Consider the following 18,244-nt stretch of genomic DNA (forward strand, 5'->3'; position numbering starts at 1 on the left):
TTGCAACCTATCAACCTCTGAGAGCAAAAATACGCCTATGTCAATTATACCAAGCTTAACGCTTTTATTGATCAGCTCCCAGAGTTGCACCATGAACAGTTTTCGGGCCATTGTTAGTGAGGGACAACTGGTGGCCAAGACAATGTTCCAATCAGCATTTGATGCAACCAACACAGCAGCCTGGTTCATCTCTACAGCAGGGATTATGCAGCTAGCACCCTGGTTGCACCTATCTGACTTCCCTAAAGAAGTGCAGATTACTGTAGAGGACCTTCCCTTCAAAAAGAAAAGTACTTGTGGCACTTCAGAGACTAACCAATTTATTTGAGCATAAGCTTTGCATCCGATGAAGTGAGCTGTAGCTCACGAAAGCTTATGCTCAAATAAATTGGTTAGTCTCTAAGGTGCCACAAGTACTCCTTTTCTTTTTGCGAATACAGACTAACATGGCTGTTACTCTGAAACCTTCCCTTCAAAGGCACCAGATTGTTTGCCGAGAAGACTGACATGTTCCTCCATACACTTTAGTCTCCAGGGCCACCCTCCGGTCATTTAATCTGCAGCCTCAGGCATAAATCTCGCACTCCACATTTTCCAACTCAACGCTATCATGAGCCTCAAATGAAAAATCCAGATTTTCCAAATGTAAACCATCGGGTCCCAGTCTTCCTTGTCACAAACATCCACCTCAAAACATTAGTTTTGACATCTTGGTTGGGGCACTGACAGACCATTCCCCTCAACACCAACTGACCAACCTGTTGCACGCATCTGGGTACCACCTTGCTTCATTCCACAACAATTGGGAATGAATAACATCTGACCAGAGGATCCTGTAAATCCTCCACAATGGGTACTCTATCCATGTCACCTTCCCCCAGCACCCTTCCCTGTCCCTCTTCAGGGACCCTTCTTGCAAGAGTTTATTACGATGAGAAATAGATCTCCTACTCCATCTAGGAGCCATAGAACCTGTACCTCTAGGTCTACAAGGAAAAGGTTTCTACTCTTGTTATTCCCTGATACCCAAGAAGAAGGGAGGTGGAAGACCCATACTGGGCCTCAGAGCACTGAATAAATTTGTCAAAGCTCAAAAATTCAGGATGGTCACACTAGCAGCGATTATTCCATCTTTGGAACAGGGAGATTGGTTTTCAGCTCTCAACCTGCAGGATGCCTATTACCACATATCGATCCTACCTTCCCACAGATGATTTCTCAGGTTTAGGCTATGTCTATACTAGAGAGCTTACAGTGGCACAGCTGTACCCATGTAGCTGCACCACTATAAGATCTCCCGTGTACCTGCTCTATGCTCTCCCATCGACATAATTAAACCATACCCCTGAGCGACATAAGTTGTAACAATAAAAGTGCTAATGTAGACAGAGCCTTACAGTGGGCCAGGAGAGCATAGAGCAGGTACACGGGAGATCAGTACAGAGTACTCTCCTTTAGCCCCTCATCGGCTTCGAGAGTGTTCTCCAAGGTCTTCTCCATAGTGGTGGCTCACCTACGCTTTCAGCGGATTATGGTCTACCCCTACCTGGACGATTGTCTCCTCAGAGCCTGCTCCTTCAACAAGGCCCACCAGGTTACCCAAACTGCTGTAGACTTGTTCACAGAACTTGGTCTCCAGAACAATGTCCAAAAATCAGTGTTCATCCCCTGTATAGCACTCAGAGTTCATAAGAGCGAATCTTGACTCGTTGCAGGCGAGGGCGCTCCTACCACAGCACCGGTTCCACACACTGGTCACGCTCATAGAGACAGTGCAGATCAGCCCTCAAATATCAGTCAGACGCTGCCTCCACCTTCTGGGATATAGGGTGGCAGGCGCATCCAAGATACCTCATGTCAAAATTCACATGAGGTGCCTCCAGATGTGGTTCAGCTCTGCTACACGCCAAACAAAGATAGACTAGATGAACCTTTATCACTGCCCACCAAAGTCAAACACTCTCTGGACTGGTGGAAGGGACCCAGCAAATGTCTGCACAGGGATCCCTTTCTCACAAACTCCCCTCGTTACTCCTTACCACCAACGCATCCCTCACAGGATGGGGCACACATCTCAACGATCTTACGAGACAGGGCAAGTGGTCATCCATGGAAATGTCTCTTCACATCAACCTCCTTGAACTTAGAGTGGTCAGGAATGCCGGCAGCCACTTCCTTCCACTAATCAAGGGTACACACACACACGAGTCTTGACAGACAACACCACTTGTATGTACCACATAAATCGACATGGAGGTGCCAGATCATCCTTCATTTGCAAGGAAGCACTAAAGCTATGGAACCGGTCCATTTCCCACAGCTTTATACTCATACTGTCAGAGGCGTACCTTCCAGGAGTACAAAACTCGATAGCAGACCGTCTCAGTCGCAAGTTCCCACGTGACCACAAATGGGAGATAAACTCAGCAGTACTGCACATACTGTTCAGGAGGTGGGGGGGACCGACTACAGACCTGTTCACCACTTAGCTGAACAGTGTCCACACTACTGCTCTAGGGCAGGAATAGGACACTCCTTGGGGGATGCTTTCCTCCTTCTGTGGAACAGGGACCTTCTCTACATCTTTTCCCCCATTCCCCTTACTGTTGTAAGTCCTGTTGAAAAATAAAAAGAGAGAGAGCAAACATCATACTGATTGCTCCCATCTGGCCAAGACACATGTTTATACCCTTACCTGTCATAACTGGCGACATGCCCTCTGATCTCTCTCCAACCCACTCCATGGTTCCTGTCACAGAACAAAGGACACATACTTCATCCCAATCTGCAGATATTCCGACTCAAGGCCTTGCTCCGTCATGGTTCTAGCACATAGAAAGATCCTGCTCTGAGGAGGTTAGGAAGTGCTGTTACACAGTAGAAAATGGACTACCCGTCATACTTACCTGCAAAAGTGGACCAGGTTTCAGGTCTGGTGTGATTCCAGGTAAATTTCCCAGACATCTGCTAATCTTCCAGTGGTCTTAAATTATATACTGACTCCCAAGAAATCAGGACAATTCTCATTTCAAAGTTCACCTAGCGGCCATAGTCGTAAAATGATTCCTTGGGGTATAGTAAACCTTTTCCCCCAACCCAAACATCCTACCCCAACATGGGACCTACACCTAGTACTAAAGAGCCTAAGTAGACCGCCCTTTGACCCCCATAGCTACTTGTTTGCTCACATATCCGTAGATGAAGACGGCCTTTCTGGTGGCAGTCACCTTGGCAATACCGTGACCCAGGTTCATTCCCAAGGTGACCTTGTCTTTTCACATAAACTGATTCACTACCTGACTGTTTCCCCTAAACCTCACCGTGATAACAGGGAGCCTATTCTGCACACGCTAAACATTAGGAGATCCCTGACCTTTTACCTGGACAGGATAAAGGCCTTTAGGAAGTCTCTTAAGCTCTTCCTTTTCATTGCGAAGGTCTAAAGGTGCAGCAATATCGGTCCAGAGATTCTCCAAATGGGCTTCAAACTGTATCAAACACTACTATGAGGTTCTCAATGTAATACCTCCATCCGGAATCCCCACACACTCCCCACATCCATTTTCTCTTCTGTCGCCTTACTCAAGAACGTACATGTCTTGGAAATCTGTAGAGCAGCAACCTGGGCATCTGCACATACCTTCGCAGAACACTGTGCAATTACTGGGGACTTTGCTTCTGATGCTGTCTTCAGCTCCGCAGTATTGTCATCCATAACAGACTCGACTCCGTAGCCCCAGCCTCCCATTGGAGATACTCCTTGGGAGTCACCTACAGTGGAGCATTCCTAGGAACACTACTCAGAGAAGAAGAGGAGGTTACTCCCCTTGTGCAATAACTAATGATGGTTCTTCGAGGGGGTGTCCCTATGGGTGCTCCACTACCCACCCTCCTCCCCTGTATTTCGGACTTCTAGTCAGGGACTCAGCAATAGAGAAGGAACAGAGGGGGGGTTCGCTCATGCATGCTGGTTAGCCTCGTAGCAGAGCATGAGGCGAGGGACAGCATATGTGCCGGCCGAATGGACATTATCAGAGTTCTCCAATCGGCAGCACAGGGACTCAAGTGCACCTACAATGGAGCACCCAGAGGGGGACGCATCTCGAAGAACAATTGTTCCTGCACAAGGTGAGTGACTTCCTCTTTTCTGAGCAGCCTTATATATGGCACACACTTTGACGCTTTGCCAGGCAAATAGTCACTGTTGTTGATGCTGTTCTTTGAGCCTGCCCTATAGATGCACTGTCACATGTTTTAACTCCTGTCCTAGAGATTTTGGGATGGTACCTCAGAATTGTCCCATGCCTATACCTGTCAATATCGAAAAGCTATAAAATGGGACATTTGGGGGGAAATAGGGAAATGCATTATGAGCATTATATCCACTTTTTGGAGGGAGAGATTTGGAAGAATATAGCAAAAACATTACTAAAGAAATAGCACCAGCTTCCTTTTATTGGGAAAGATGTCATATATACCAAATATCGCCAGACTGTAGAAGGAAAATCCTCAGACTTCTAACTGTGTAAGATTTGGCATCCTTTTCTCTAAGGCCATAAGTTTTTAGTGAAGATGCACTACTTTATCTGACAATCCTACTCTTAGTGTGCAAAATAACTGAAACAGAGTGTATAATATTAATAAATACTCCTAAAGAAATGTCTTTACATGTATGCTACTAGTAACATCCTGATCATTAAAGTGTTGGCTTTCGTTGTTTATGCTCTTCATATCCATTTTTGCACTTCACTCAGTTTAGGTACTGAAAATAGATTGGCCAGATTCTTTTGTTCATAGTCTGTTTCCAGTCAGTTTCCCATTGTGGCACACGGGCACCAGCACAAATGTGCAGTGTTTGGATTACAAGAACTGTAGTCTAGCAAACTGTTTCATAGCATTTTTTTTAAATGATGAAGAAAATTCTATTAATATTAGGGTTTCTTAAGCCTTCTTTATATTTTGCTTACTAAATTTAAATGTGAGGCCTCCACAAGCTGGAATTGTTCTTTCGGTATTGAGTATATTTTCAGAAGGGGTCAGGTTCAGCCTCCCTGTTTTTGGGTGTGGTTTGCAAAATGAACGATGGACTCAGCTTTTAGTTGCACCTCTGCCTTCCTGATTTGCATACTTACAAAATGAGGACTTGAAAATTAATCCTATAATCTTAACTCTGTGAACTGTGGTGTGTGTGTGTTTCTTAGTATTTCTAATGCAACAGCTTCTTTATCATAAAAAAAGCCCATCTAACTTCATCTAATCTTAGATACCACTTTGTTAGGTGTCTTAGAAGTACTTGAGTCAGCACAAGTAGAACTGTTCTTGGAAGTGTCTTTAGTATAAGGACCCACCTACTGACTCTAGCTGAATGAAACAAATATTGCAACTTCAGTTTTATAATTCAAAATCTGGCTGGCAGTTTGTTATAGTTTGCTTAGTTTCTCTGTTTTCAGATAAGGGTAATATTACTGACTAAAAGTTAGAACAGTTTAATAAGCAGTAATATTTACAGATTTATTTCAATGACAGGGAGTGAAGAGAAAAGCAGTGTCAGAATACCAGTCTCATGATGATAGCTCTGAGAATTCAGAGTGTAGTTTTCCTTTCAAATATGCATATGGTGTAAATGCGTGGAAACACTGGGTAAAAACTAGGAGTCTAGATGAAGATCTGCCAGTATTAGAGGAACTGAAATCAAGTAAGTATTGCCCACATATTTGTAATTAATTTTTATTTTTTATAAGAACTTTTATATTTTCATGAACTCGTCACCTTTTGTAAACTAATTCTTAATATAAAACATTAACTAGTGTTTTCAAGTTTTAATCAAATCCTGTGTACAACAGGATTATTTATTTCTGAAAATGGCTGCTTAACTCTTTTTCCAAGTTCCCACAAACATGGCTTTTTCCTAAAGATACTTTCTGCACTAGATTCTGAATCCTGGGTCTTGTGCTCCTGGTGTGAAACAGGATGGACCACCCTAGCTGTCAGCATTTATTGTGGCCCCTTGGTTTTCTAGCAGCCCACTCATTCTCCTTATCGTTTAGCCAGCCCCAGAGTTCACACCTTAAGAGGTCTTCAGCTGGGAACGGAGTTGGCAGTGTACAGCTTCTAACCCCTACCTGAATGTGGGGCTCTGCTCAAGCAGGCTTCGGAGCTATGGAATGCAGGTGCCCTTCCTGCAAAGCTCTTCTGGTATCCGCATTTACCTTGGTCCCTGGGGCCACTACTCTCCTCTTCTGCTAGTCTCTCATGTGCCTTAGCACAGGCATATACACACCAGAAATGCAGCCATTCTTTCTGAAACCTCCCTCCCGCACTCCCTGTATTTGAATTAATACCTTGGACTATTGTCTTACTCCACCTTTTCCTCAGCCTGGCATGACAGTAAATTCTCCATAATGGGTGATATTCTTCCCATCATGGCACAGTGCAGTGTTGTCAATTAACATCGCCTTGAATCTGGTGGCTTTGCTGCGGAATTTAGGTCAAATATACCAGGTACAACACTGGAACTCACTTATTAGTCTGCGCAGAGAATATCTAAACCAGTAGTTCTCAACCAGAGGTCTGGGGCCCCCTAGGGGGCCTCGAGCAGGTTTCAGGGGGGCCTCCAACCAGGGCCAGCATTAGACTCACTGGGGCCCAGGGCGAAAAGCTGAAGCCCCACCGTATAGGGCTGAAGCCCAGGTCCCTGAGCCCTGCCACCCAGGGCTGAAGCCTGAGCAATGTAATTTGTGGGGGCCCCTGTGGCTTGGGGCACCAGGCAGTTGCCCTGCTTGCCACCCGCTAACGTCAGCCCTGGCTTTTATATGCCAGTTATTGTGGCACAGGTGGGCCTTGGAGTTTTTTATAGCATGTTGGGGGTCCTCAGAAAGAAAAAGGTTGAGACCCTCTAATCTAAACCATTTCCCTCCCATAGCAAGTAATGTTAATGTTGTTGTGTAATGTTATATTTGTTTTATCTTTATTTTACAGCAAAGTCTGTGAAATTAAAGGAAGATCTGCTATTGCATACTGTAGCTGAGCTAAACTATGGCTTGGCACGTTTTGTCAATGAAATTCGAAGACCAAATGGAGAGAACTATACACCTGACAGCATCTATTATCTGTGTCTTGGGATTCAGGAGGTTAGTAATCAAGAAGATCCAGTATACTATGGAGCTGATGATTTGACTCTGTGTTATGCTTTAATGAAAGAATGGGGATAAGAAAATGTGGATTTATTCGTTGATAATGGCTAGGAGACATTATGAACATAGGAGCTGTGTTAATTTGGAATGCAGAGAGATGATATAAATTACATAATGGAAAGGTGTGTGTTTTGATGATGAACTACAAACACATCTGGAAATTTGAAAGAAAGGTGGTGCAACATGATGCTTTTAAACCTTGTGCTAAATGAAGGTAAGGAATGAGTTGCCTTACATTCACTTGTGTCTGACAAAAACAATTTTTCAAGTGTTGAAATTTGTGTGGATTGCCTAAGATGATCTAATGATAAAGCAGAATGAAATAGTTAACTGTATCTACACAGAAAATGAGAATTTTCACAAACTGTGGTAGTACCATTGATCACGATAATGATGACTAATTTTTCATTAGTCGATGGAGGGGACAGCTGTGTGGTGGAATGCTTATTGGGCAGAGCTGCCTTTGCTAATACTGAGCACTATTGTTAGCCTGTCTTATTTTGTGGAATGTAAAAAGGTTTAATAGTTACACAAAGTGATTTAAAATTCTGTCATACTTCAGATCAGAAAAGAGCCACTATAATTCCATTGCAGATAAACACAGTAAAAGACCATTAGATTCTTAGATAAAGAATGTGTTCCGTAACTTCTATCTTTGACGTAGAGGGGCATCTCACTTTTATTTTCTCTTTGTGGTGCACAAAGCAGTCTGTAGATTAAACATTCTAAATTCGAAGCTGAAAACAGTAAGGCTGAAAATTTCAATCAGTCCAAACCTCATTTATATATGTGTCTTCATATAGAGCACCAGCTCTTCTTTAACCAGCTCTCACCGTAGCTAAACTTTCTTATTGTTAAGGGAAGGGACTGGAATCAAATAATGAATCCCTTAAACAATCAAAAATATTTTAAGAAATTCTTCTCCAACTATTTAGTTTCTAGTGGGAGCTAGTCAATAACTTCCAAATATCTACCACAAAGAAAAGACAACATTCTTTATTTGGCAAAATATACAACATGTTTAAGAAAATGTAGTTTAATCTCAGGTAGCTTTCCACCACTGTCCTTGCATGATCTTCTATCACTCTGACATCAGAACTTTTTATTACATTTTTTAAAAAATCAGATATACAGTACTGAAAAAATAAGCCATCTGCTTATAAAATAGTGCTCTCCCAATAGTTGTACTCTCTCCAAATTGCCCTTTTATCTCCTCTGTCTTGCCTATTTTTCTGTTGCAAATATTATTTTTCTGTTGCATATATTTAATTTTAAGTTTATAGTAAGTGCTTTGTCTTGCATGGACATGAATATCAGGAATCCTAATACAAAAATAATATATTGTGACACTGGAGTAGCATTCTTTATTGATCATGCCATTGCAACTGTTGTTTGTATTTGTGTTTCATATTTTAATTGGGATAGTGCCCATAGGTCCCAATGGGGTTTAGGGCTCAGTTGTGCTAGATGCTGTTCAAACACATAGGAAGAAATGGTCTCTGCACTAAAGATCTTACAGTCCACAAAGACAAAAATGAATTGGGGATTAGAGGATATACACACACGAGCAGTCAAGGTGACAGCAAGTACACTTGTTAATGCCAGATTTTGTGCATTTTAAGGAAGGTATCCTCAGGTGCCTTTCTCCCTTCTCTGCAAGCAGAAGCAGGTTCAGACTTTCTCCTGGGGCCTAGCAATGAGAATATTTTTAACTTACATTGTACTAAATTTGATCCCATTGTCCCTATGTGGAATAAAACACAACTCAATTCTTAGGTCATTACATCCCTTCCTCCTAGCTGACAACCCTAGACTGAAATCCGTGGAATGGAGAATAAGTATAACTTCCAGGAAAACTGTTAAAGGACTTAAGCAGAAGGGGCTTTAGTAAGTTAGGAAGGCTTATGTCAGATATTAGTTGTTAAAGGATTTTGCTAGTAATAAAACAAAATTAATATGAAAAAAAACCCTCAGACTTGTATATTCAAATAAACCAGATGACTACTCTATGGAGGAAAACTAAATTGAGAGATCAGTACATTAGGGGAAATTATGATTGCAACAAATTTTACCAGAAGAAAAGTGTATGCTCTTTTCAGATCAAAGGAGTAACATTTATATTGAGGAAGAAAGCTGAGAAATTATCAAGGCAGGCAAAAAAAAACCCCTAATGAATTGAGAACAATATTAAGCCTTCACTCAGATACAGTGGAAATTCCCATGGCTCTAAATCTAATCAGCATGTTTTAGTAACTTAGTATTGGAACTTGTACTAATACTGTCCAACAGGTTGTTGGGGAACGCAGAGGAAAGGACAGAGAACATTTCTTCCCCCCAGTAGAATTACCATAGTTTTGGGACTAGATAGTGTAGCACAGATGAGCCTTATTCTCTGTTAGGTATAGGCTTTGAGCATAATGGGGGTTGTGTAGAAACCTTACTTGTATTAGTTTTTCTGACTTTGATATATTTTGAAAGCACATAAGAATATATTTTTAAATGGGACACTTGGAAAAAAGCATCAGTATGTTCAGGACCAGGTAAATGTGTTAACTAAAATAAGGATAAAAAATAAGTAGAGGGATCCTCTTGAGATTCCTTATACAGACTTGTTGCGATATCTGATTTAGAACTGTGATAAATTCAAAATTGCATATCTGCAGTATTGAAAATATTTGTAAGGGTTTTAAGTTTTCAAGAAAGCATTTTTGTAAATGTATCCATTACAGATCAATTCTCTGAACTATGTATTCAGAGACTTAAGACTTCAAAGAAAGTGTACGGATTCATTTTTCCTTATTGTAAGACTAATTGCAAAGATAAGGTAGTCCAGATATGCTGAACTTCTGCTTAATACATATACGTGCTGTGTTTTAATGTTATTTCAAGGATGTGTACAGAAAAAGATGCCATTTCCAGAAGTGAGAACATGTTTTTCAGTCTATCACTTTTATTGTATTCACTAGCAACAGGCTTGTTTTCACTACGATAATACTGAAGTGGAAGTTTTAAGAAGCCAATACTCCATTTCTTAGAAATGTCTCCAGAGAGGATAATGTCAAATACTAGTATAGCCCTCATAATTAATTCTTCGTCAATGTTCAAAAGAGCAACCACTTCTGTCTGCAAGATCAAGAGGATTAAGATAATTAGACATTAGACTGCTGAATATTCAGGCGCCTTGCACAGTCTACCAGTTTTCTTGTAATGCTGCATATCATTACCATGAGTAAATATTTTTCTTTGCTCTGTGTTAGAAGTAACTGTAATTCTGTCATTTGTATTGTTGTCAGTAATCACATTTTACATTTAAAATGTCGTCCTGCTAAAAATGTATCTACTCTGAAGACTTAGCTGGAAATGAAAAATAAGTGTTGGTGCCATATCTAAATACTTTGGTTTTTAGAGATTTTAAAAAAATCCTGTTCATTGATGTGAATTACGCTTCTAATTAAACCAATATTTTTATCTTTAATATTTTCTCCAATATTTTTATCTTTAATTTTGTTGTACCCAATATTAGATGTTATGTGACTTAAATGCTACACTACTTCGTTTTATAGCCAGCCTACAACTGCTATACTATTAAAAAATTTCATTGTTTTCTGAGAAGAAATGCTGGCTCATAACACATTGTTTTGTCACTAATTCTCCCAACACAGTAAATATTCTTTGTTCTTCTTGTTTTTAGTACTTGTATGGAAGCAATCGAAAAGACAATATATTTGTTAATCCAAGCTACCAGACATTTGAGCAGGAATTAAATAAAATCCTTAAAAGTTGGCAACCAAGCATACTTCCAGATGGTAATTTTCTTTTTTGTCATGTACAGTCTTCTGTTAACAGTTGTGCACTCTTAAGCATGCACATATACACAAATATTTTGTGCCTTGTGATGGTGATTGGTAACATCGAAACAAATAAATAAAATTGTTGTGTGTCATTCACCTTGCCTGCCTGCCCCCCACGACCCACCCCCTTCCCCCCCCCCCCCCCATCATTGCAGGGGATGAGGTCAGCAGCCCTTCAAAGAAGATGCGTCAGCACTAAGACTACTTAGGAAGTGGCAGGGAAAGGTGAACCTGTATCCCTTCACTCCTGTAAGACATCTGGTACAGTTTAGGGGAGGAACACCCACACTAGCCATGCACACCCAACAGAGGAGAGAACAGAAGGCCTGGGCGGCATCACTTGTGCTGCCTCCTCTCTTCCAAAAGGAATCTGGGTCCTTTTCAGAATATGGGGGGTGAAATAAACCCCATCATTCACCACCCCAAGAATGGGAGAGGTAACTCTGGGGGGCTGTGGCCATCACTCCCTCTTTGAAGCTGGAGCAGTCCTGAGAATAAGAGGACAAACAACCCACTTCTGAAAAAAAGATGGGAGAGAGTTTAGTATGTGTGAAGAGCATTGTAGGGTGCTCAGTGGGGCTGGGAAGTTAGGCACTTTGAGGTGACAGGGAATCATTTAAGTACCTGGTGAGTCCCACACATGCACCCACCCGCATAACCTCTCAGCCTCAGCTGGAGTGGGCAGATCTCCTGTGATGAGTTGCGGGGGGAGTGGGGTGTGTGTCTGTGAGGTAGGAGAGGAACTAATTTCTAGTCTCCTCTGCCCTCTCTCCCAGTAGATCAGAATGCTGCCAGGAAAGATGAGCTTAGTGGTCCAGCTAACAGCATCACTCAGGGAGCTGAGCACACAAGACCAGGTTCTGTAATTCTTGTGTTCCCTGCTGTACCCCACACTCCCACAGCACTCTTTCCCATCTCTCTTTGGAGGGGGCTGTTTACAGTCTTATTTTCAGGGTTGCTCCTGCTCCAGTGGGATGGGGCAGTCACAATTTTTCTGTCCCAGACCTTCCCAATTTCTGGGGGGAGGTCCAATTCCAATGTCTCCCCCATTTCTGGAGTATAGGGTTGTTTCTCTCCCTATCTCTCAAATTACTGCAGGTTTCTGGGGAATAGAGGAAGGGGTAAAAGTGCTATTTCTCAGCCCCTCTCGTTTCTTCCCTCTTGGGATTGTAGGCTGTCAAGTTACCCTAGAATTTTTCTACCGTAAACCCATGAGGAGGAGGGAGGTGCACCTTTCTTTTCTCCCTTTCCTCCAGTTATCTTGGATCTGCTGTAGCCTCTTTGGGTAGCAACTGCTGGCCTAGCTGACTCCTCCAGCTAAAGTGATACAGGAGTCCTTTCTGGATGAGGCTTTTATCTGCAATCAGAAAATTGAGAGGGTCAGTCAGGGGCCCTTACATGTGCCAAAAAACTTAAAAACCCAACCCAAAAACATGAGTGTTTTCTTATGAAAGGACTGAGGTTGGTCACTTTCTCTAACCTTCACTTTTTTATGAAGTGACATCATTATGAGAGTGACAATTTAAGTATCCTGTTGAAATAGTTTAACAAAAAAGTGTTGCGTATGTGTCTTGCTTATGTGGAAATTGCCTTTTTCTCTTCCTGAATCAGTGAGTTTCAGTTTTTCCTCTTAGGGATGTGGGCAGAGTTTTCCATTGAGAATTGAACATTTTGTTTGATTTTTGCAGTTGATAGAAGTTACTGATTCTTTTAAATGTGGGTTGTTTGCTTCATTGTATTTTCTCTAATACATTTTTTTTTTTCCTGGAAGGGTCAATATTCTCTCGAGTTGAAGAAGATTATCTTTGGAGGATAAAACAGCTAGGATCACACTCTCCATTTGCTCTTCTGAATACACTGTTCTACTTTAACACTAAATATTTTGGCCTGAAAACAGTGGAGCAGCACTTAAGACTTTCCTTTGGCACTGTTTTTAGACAGTGGAAAAAGAATCCTCGAACAATGGACAGCAAAGCTTGTCTTCGATATCAAGTTTCTTCCCTTTGTGGAGCTGATAGTGAAGGTATTATTGACTGTTTCAAAATAAGTATTGCAGGGGCATCCAAATTTTGCCCAAATGAGGGCGACTCTGGCACCTTGCCAGGAGCCTGAAGGGACACTGCCTCATTTGCATAAAACTGAGCAGATTGTAGCTACTGGATCTTTAATATGAATTTGTGCTCTGCAGAGACTACAAGATCCCTGCATTAAATATTGCATCTTGATCCAAGTAGCCTCCGTGTCAAATGCTGGAACCTTGTCTATGGGCTACATCTCTAGTTTAGAGATGCAAGTGACTGCATTGCAGTATTCTGGGTTGTACTTTTGTTCACCCTAATCTATTATGTTAAATATACAGATGAAATTACCTAATGTTTTCAAGTTTGAGCTTAGGTGGGTTTTTTCCTTTTTAAAGATAAAATTACTACTGGAAAAAGGAAACATGAAGATGATGAGCCAGTGTTTGAACAAATTGAAAACACATCAAATCCTGCTAGATGTCCTGTGAAAATGTTTGAGTGCTATCTATCTAAGAGGTAAGTGTTTCATGGACTAGTATAGGTATGTTTTTTAGAGTTGTGAGGGAGTTGCAGAAGGAGAGACTATTATGGTGCAATGTGAAATAATAATAAAGTGAATGTAGTGCTTGGAGAAAGTGGCAGATTGAAAGCACTGAAATTTGCAGCACAAACTTCCCCCTTCTGTTCTGCAGAAAGACACTCTAGGGGTCAGAGTATGGTTTGGTTTCTATATCTATTAAATCATGAGAATCTCAGACTTGCCAACAGGAGACCCAGCTGGTTCAGATATTGATGATGTGTCTTGTGGTGTGCATATATGTTCACTAATTGGACTGCAAAACCGTCTTATTTTATATAGGCCTTCAGGATGGCAACAACTTTCAGTTACTACTGATTTCTGGATTTGGTAACCTAGGCCTATAAAGCTCCATTATCCTTTGATTCCCTCTGTTTAGACGTTAAATAAGAATGTGAATGGTATAAAAGAAAACCACAAGGTATTTAAACTTGGAGAGATTCAAATACTCAACCCCAAGGTAGTGCCTTTTATTTGTGGTGATAATAGGTGGTTATTCCAAGCAAATATTCTCTATTTTTATAAAGACAAGTATTTTAATTTTTTTCTGTTACTGATTGAAAGACTCTCAAACAGCTGTAATTCTGCTCTTAACAGACGCCAGCTGCATACTAGTATTCTTTTGGTTTCTTCAGAATGAAATAAATATTAGTTTGAGCAAACATGATCATTCCCACTTCCCCTACATTCTTTATATTGCTTGTAAATTGATGAATTGGTGTTAAGGGCCCAATTCTGTAATTCTCAGTCAGGCAAAAATCCCACTGAAAATAAATTGCACATTAGTTACAATTTGATGAAAAGTTCTATTATGTAGGTAAATATTATGGAGTAATTTTTTTTAAAAAATTACTCCATTTTATTCTCATTTGAAGACTGCTGCTTATATGGTAGATTTCAAGTTCGGATGGTTTTGTTGTAGCCCAGGCAGAATACATGCTTAGAATTTTTTCACAATGAGAAAGGGCAATTTTTTCACTAGCTTATCACTTAGAAATGGATGAATGGTTTTTCAAAAAGCTAATTTTTTTTTTTAAAAAAAGCTTCAGGCCAACAAAACTTAGAAAATTTCATTTCAAAAGTTGAATGTTTTGGAAATGTATATGTGGTAGAAAACTGAAGGACTTAAAATGGGAAACATTTTACAACTTTTTAATAATCTAAGAAGTTCCATAGAAATTTCACAAAGTATAATATAAAGGACAAAATGTTTTAGCATACTGCACTTTATCCTTAAAAAGTGAAGATACAATTTGAAATGTATGGCAGAAACAAAGTCCAAGTATAGAATTTACCTCTTTAGTTTCTCACTGTGGTTTTCAGTGGTCTATTAAAAATTTGAAAACCAGTTCCCATTAAATAGTCCTTGCCCTGCTAAAATTTGTTTGCTTAGACACTAGAATCACACACCTTGGGAGGATAGTATGTAATTGCATATTGTAGAGGTAGATTTTTGTTAACTACTGCAATGTAGCCAGTAGATGGAGTATACAAAACACTTTCAAGAAACTAACTTGAAAAGAGTGAAAGGAGAGAGAAAAGCAAACAGTTTTAGAAGCTTCCAAAATAGCTCTTCTGTTCCTAATGATGTCACAATTTTAAAGTACAATATCTTAGAATGGGTCTCGGTTATTCTCCCTATTGCAATTGCAGGCTCTCTATCCTGGTCTTGTTTGCTGCCACACCTTGTTAATACCCTGACCCAATGGAGGAGAGGTTTCCTGCACTCTTGAAATTATTTTGTAAATATATCTTTTGAAACAATATTTAATTAAAACTGTTCTCTCAATTTTCAAGTAAGTGGGTTTTGAAATTGGTACCTGAGAATCAGCTGACAACCTGCAGCTGAAATTTTAAAGTGTCACCTCTCACTTTCAGCTGCTGGCATCATTTCGTAGACTGCTTCAACAGAAACAGATCTGATTGTTGAGAATCAGTTGAGGAGATTAAAATGTTTAAATGTAATATTTCAAATCCAAACAACTTCCAACAATTATGTCTGTTTCTATCAAAGTAGGAAAGTAACTGGTTTTCCAGCTGAGTGAGGCTATGTCTACGCTACTGCAGTAAGTCGACCTATGCTATGTACCTTAGGTCGAGTTACAGCGGGGTCTACACCGCGGGGGGTCGACGGGAGAAACTCTCCCATCAACTTACCTTACTCTTCTCATCAGTGGTAGAGTACAGGGGTTGACTGGAGAGCAATCTGCTGTTGATTTGGCAGGTCTTTTCTAGACCCACTAAATCGACCGCCGGTTGATCAATCTCAGCGCGTCAATCTTGGCTGTAGTGTAGATTTTCCCTGAGATCTCAATGTCTGCAATCTGCAAGTGCCAGTCCGGAAAAGCCAGCTAAATACTTCAAGCCAAAAAGCATGTCCCAGTACTATGGGCTCTTAAAATCTGTAGTATTTAAGGGGGAGGAGAATAATTTAAAAATATAATAATAAAATTGTTGACTTTCTCTGGGCAGCTTTGTGTTGAGAATTTCCTTAAGAATCCTCTCCACTGGCTTAAAGAATGCTGAGATGCATCTGAGCCACAACAGCACCAAGTTCACCAGATTTGCATGGCTCACTAGGAAACTGCAAAGCAGCTTCATAGGAAAAACAAGAGGACCCATATAATAGGGACCCAGGAGCAAAGGGAGCAAGATAGTAAGGCCTATGCCAAACAGCCAAACCTTGGAGAGAAAAGGCAGGAAATGGGTTTTTGAGTTTTTTCTCTCCTAAGACCGGCCATACTGGATCAGACCATAGGTCCAATCTAGCCCAATATCCTGTCGTCTTACAGTGGCCAATGCCAGGTGCCCCAGAGGGAATGAACAGAACAGGTAATCATCAAGTGATCCATTCCTGGTCCCCCATTCCCAGCTTCTGGCAAACATACGCAAGGGGCATCATCCCTGCCCATCCTGGCTAATAGCCATTGATGAACCTATCCTCCATGAATTTATCTAGTTCTTTTTTGAACTTTGTTATAGTCTTGGACTTCGCAACATCCTCTGGCAAAAAGTTCCACAGGTTGACAATGCATTAACCTTCTTAATTTTAAGGAAATATATAATAGTTTTTAGTGTATAGGGAACTACAGCACCTTAGATCGAAAAGCAACCTCAGTTGGACAAGAATGGTTCAAGCCATTTATGCCACCATAAGGTCCCATTTTCAAACCAGAAGGCAGTATTTTTCCACATAATCCTCAACTCCTAATATGTATATGCATAGTTATAGTTGTACACACAAGATGTTAAAAATCAAAACTTGTATAGATTTGTCATGTGAAACTGACTCTTTTGACCATTTTTTTTCCTTTTAGCCCACAGAATCTTAATCAGAGAATGGATGTGTTCTATTTACAACCGGAATGCTCCGTTTCCTCAGATAGCCCTGTCTGGTATACTTCCACTTCACTGGACCGCAACACTTTGGAACACATGCTCGTACGGGTTCTTTTAGTAAAAGATATTTATGATAAAGACAATTATGAACTGGATGAAGATATAGATTAAAACAAACTTCCAAAAGCTGTCAGGAAAAACAAAACAGCATTAGATAGTCATGCTGCTAGATCTTTATTATGGAAACCATTTCAAGTTTACTCTTCGTTTTATGAGTTTTGTAGCAGTGTACCCTGACCTGGGTATTACCATGTAAATAATCCGTGAGTGAAAGTTGCCATTATCCTACGTAGTGGTTTTAGGATACTTAACAAACACATTCAAATTCTTTTTTTTTTTATTATTATTTATTTGATTAGGTATGTTTGTAACTTTTTACATTGCAAAATATGAATGAGAATGTGCCATGTGTAATTTTTTTTCTTGTAGTAAGAAACATCCATATTGCACAGCTCTACTGTTGCAAGCTTCCTTGAAAGGAGGCTCTTTTACTGGGTTCTTCAACCAGATGGTTGTGTATGGGTAGCACTACTAAAGTTTAGAACTTGCTGTGTCTTTCAGAATTTTTAAATAAATTGTAAACTATTAGGTTTTTTACTTTTTAGTTACTGAAGCCTTATAAGGTTATGTAGAGAGATTCCATCTTATGTACCAAAAATAGACAAAAGAGAATGCTGTCAATATTGGTGTACTGTAATGTGAATCTATATTGGTGAAAACAACTTTTTTGTTGCCCTTATTAAAAACCTTAGTGTCCTTTCCTTATTTGTGACTCTCTGAATTGCCCCTTCAAATAAAATATATATTAAAAATGAGATAAGCGTAAGGCATGTGATCATCTAGACATTTATTTTGTAAAAATGTCTGATGGCAATGCTGTAATTTTCTTTTCCATTTTTATTTTGCCAAACATAAATGCTGGTACCCCGTATTTCTGTACATCAGTCCTTCATAGCCTTAGCAAAAGGGACTTTAATGCAGTATTACAAAAAGTAATACAGTGTACTACATTTTTAAACTTTTTTCATTTGTCATTGCTATGCTGTACTTAAATACAACTAACATTTGATTGGGTTGTCAGAGTTCTTTTAACTAATGTCTCCATTAAAAAAACAGAAGACACATGAAGTGGCAGAAAGTCAAAAGATAATTTTTAAAACATCTGCTGTCCTTTGTTCTATGTCTGTTCAATATATTTATTCT

General features: G+C 40.1%; 1 protein-coding gene across 9 annotated transcripts in view; it reads left to right on the plus strand.

The window, feature by feature from the left end:
* ZMYM2 (zinc finger MYM-type containing 2) overlaps positions 1–17,806 on the plus strand; it is a 189,113-nt gene extending 171,307 nt beyond the window's left edge. For 8 of the 9 annotated variants that reach the window (XM_084649446.1, XM_084649445.1, XM_084649452.1 and 5 more), the window contains 6 exons: positions 5,527–5,695; positions 6,979–7,130; positions 10,885–10,999; positions 12,816–13,067; positions 13,461–13,581; positions 16,960–17,806. In XM_084649446.1, coding sequence (XP_084505572.1) covers positions 5,527–5,695; positions 6,979–7,130; positions 10,885–10,999; positions 12,816–13,067; positions 13,461–13,581; positions 16,960–17,152 — 1,002 coding nt within the window. In that variant the 3' untranslated portion in view covers positions 17,153–17,806. Of the gene's footprint in view, positions 1–5,526; positions 5,696–6,978; positions 7,131–10,884; positions 11,000–11,820; positions 12,710–12,815; positions 13,068–13,460; positions 13,582–16,959 lie in introns of those variants that run through there. The other variant, XM_084649453.1, reaches the window with a different exon arrangement.
* The last annotated feature ends 438 nt before the right edge of the window (positions 17,807–18,244 follow it).

The sequence above is a fragment of the Lepidochelys olivacea genome, assembly GCF_965140295.1.
Source record: "Lepidochelys olivacea isolate rLepOli2 genome assembly, chromosome: 1".
Lineage (NCBI taxonomy): Eukaryota > Metazoa > Chordata > Testudines > Cheloniidae > Lepidochelys > Lepidochelys olivacea.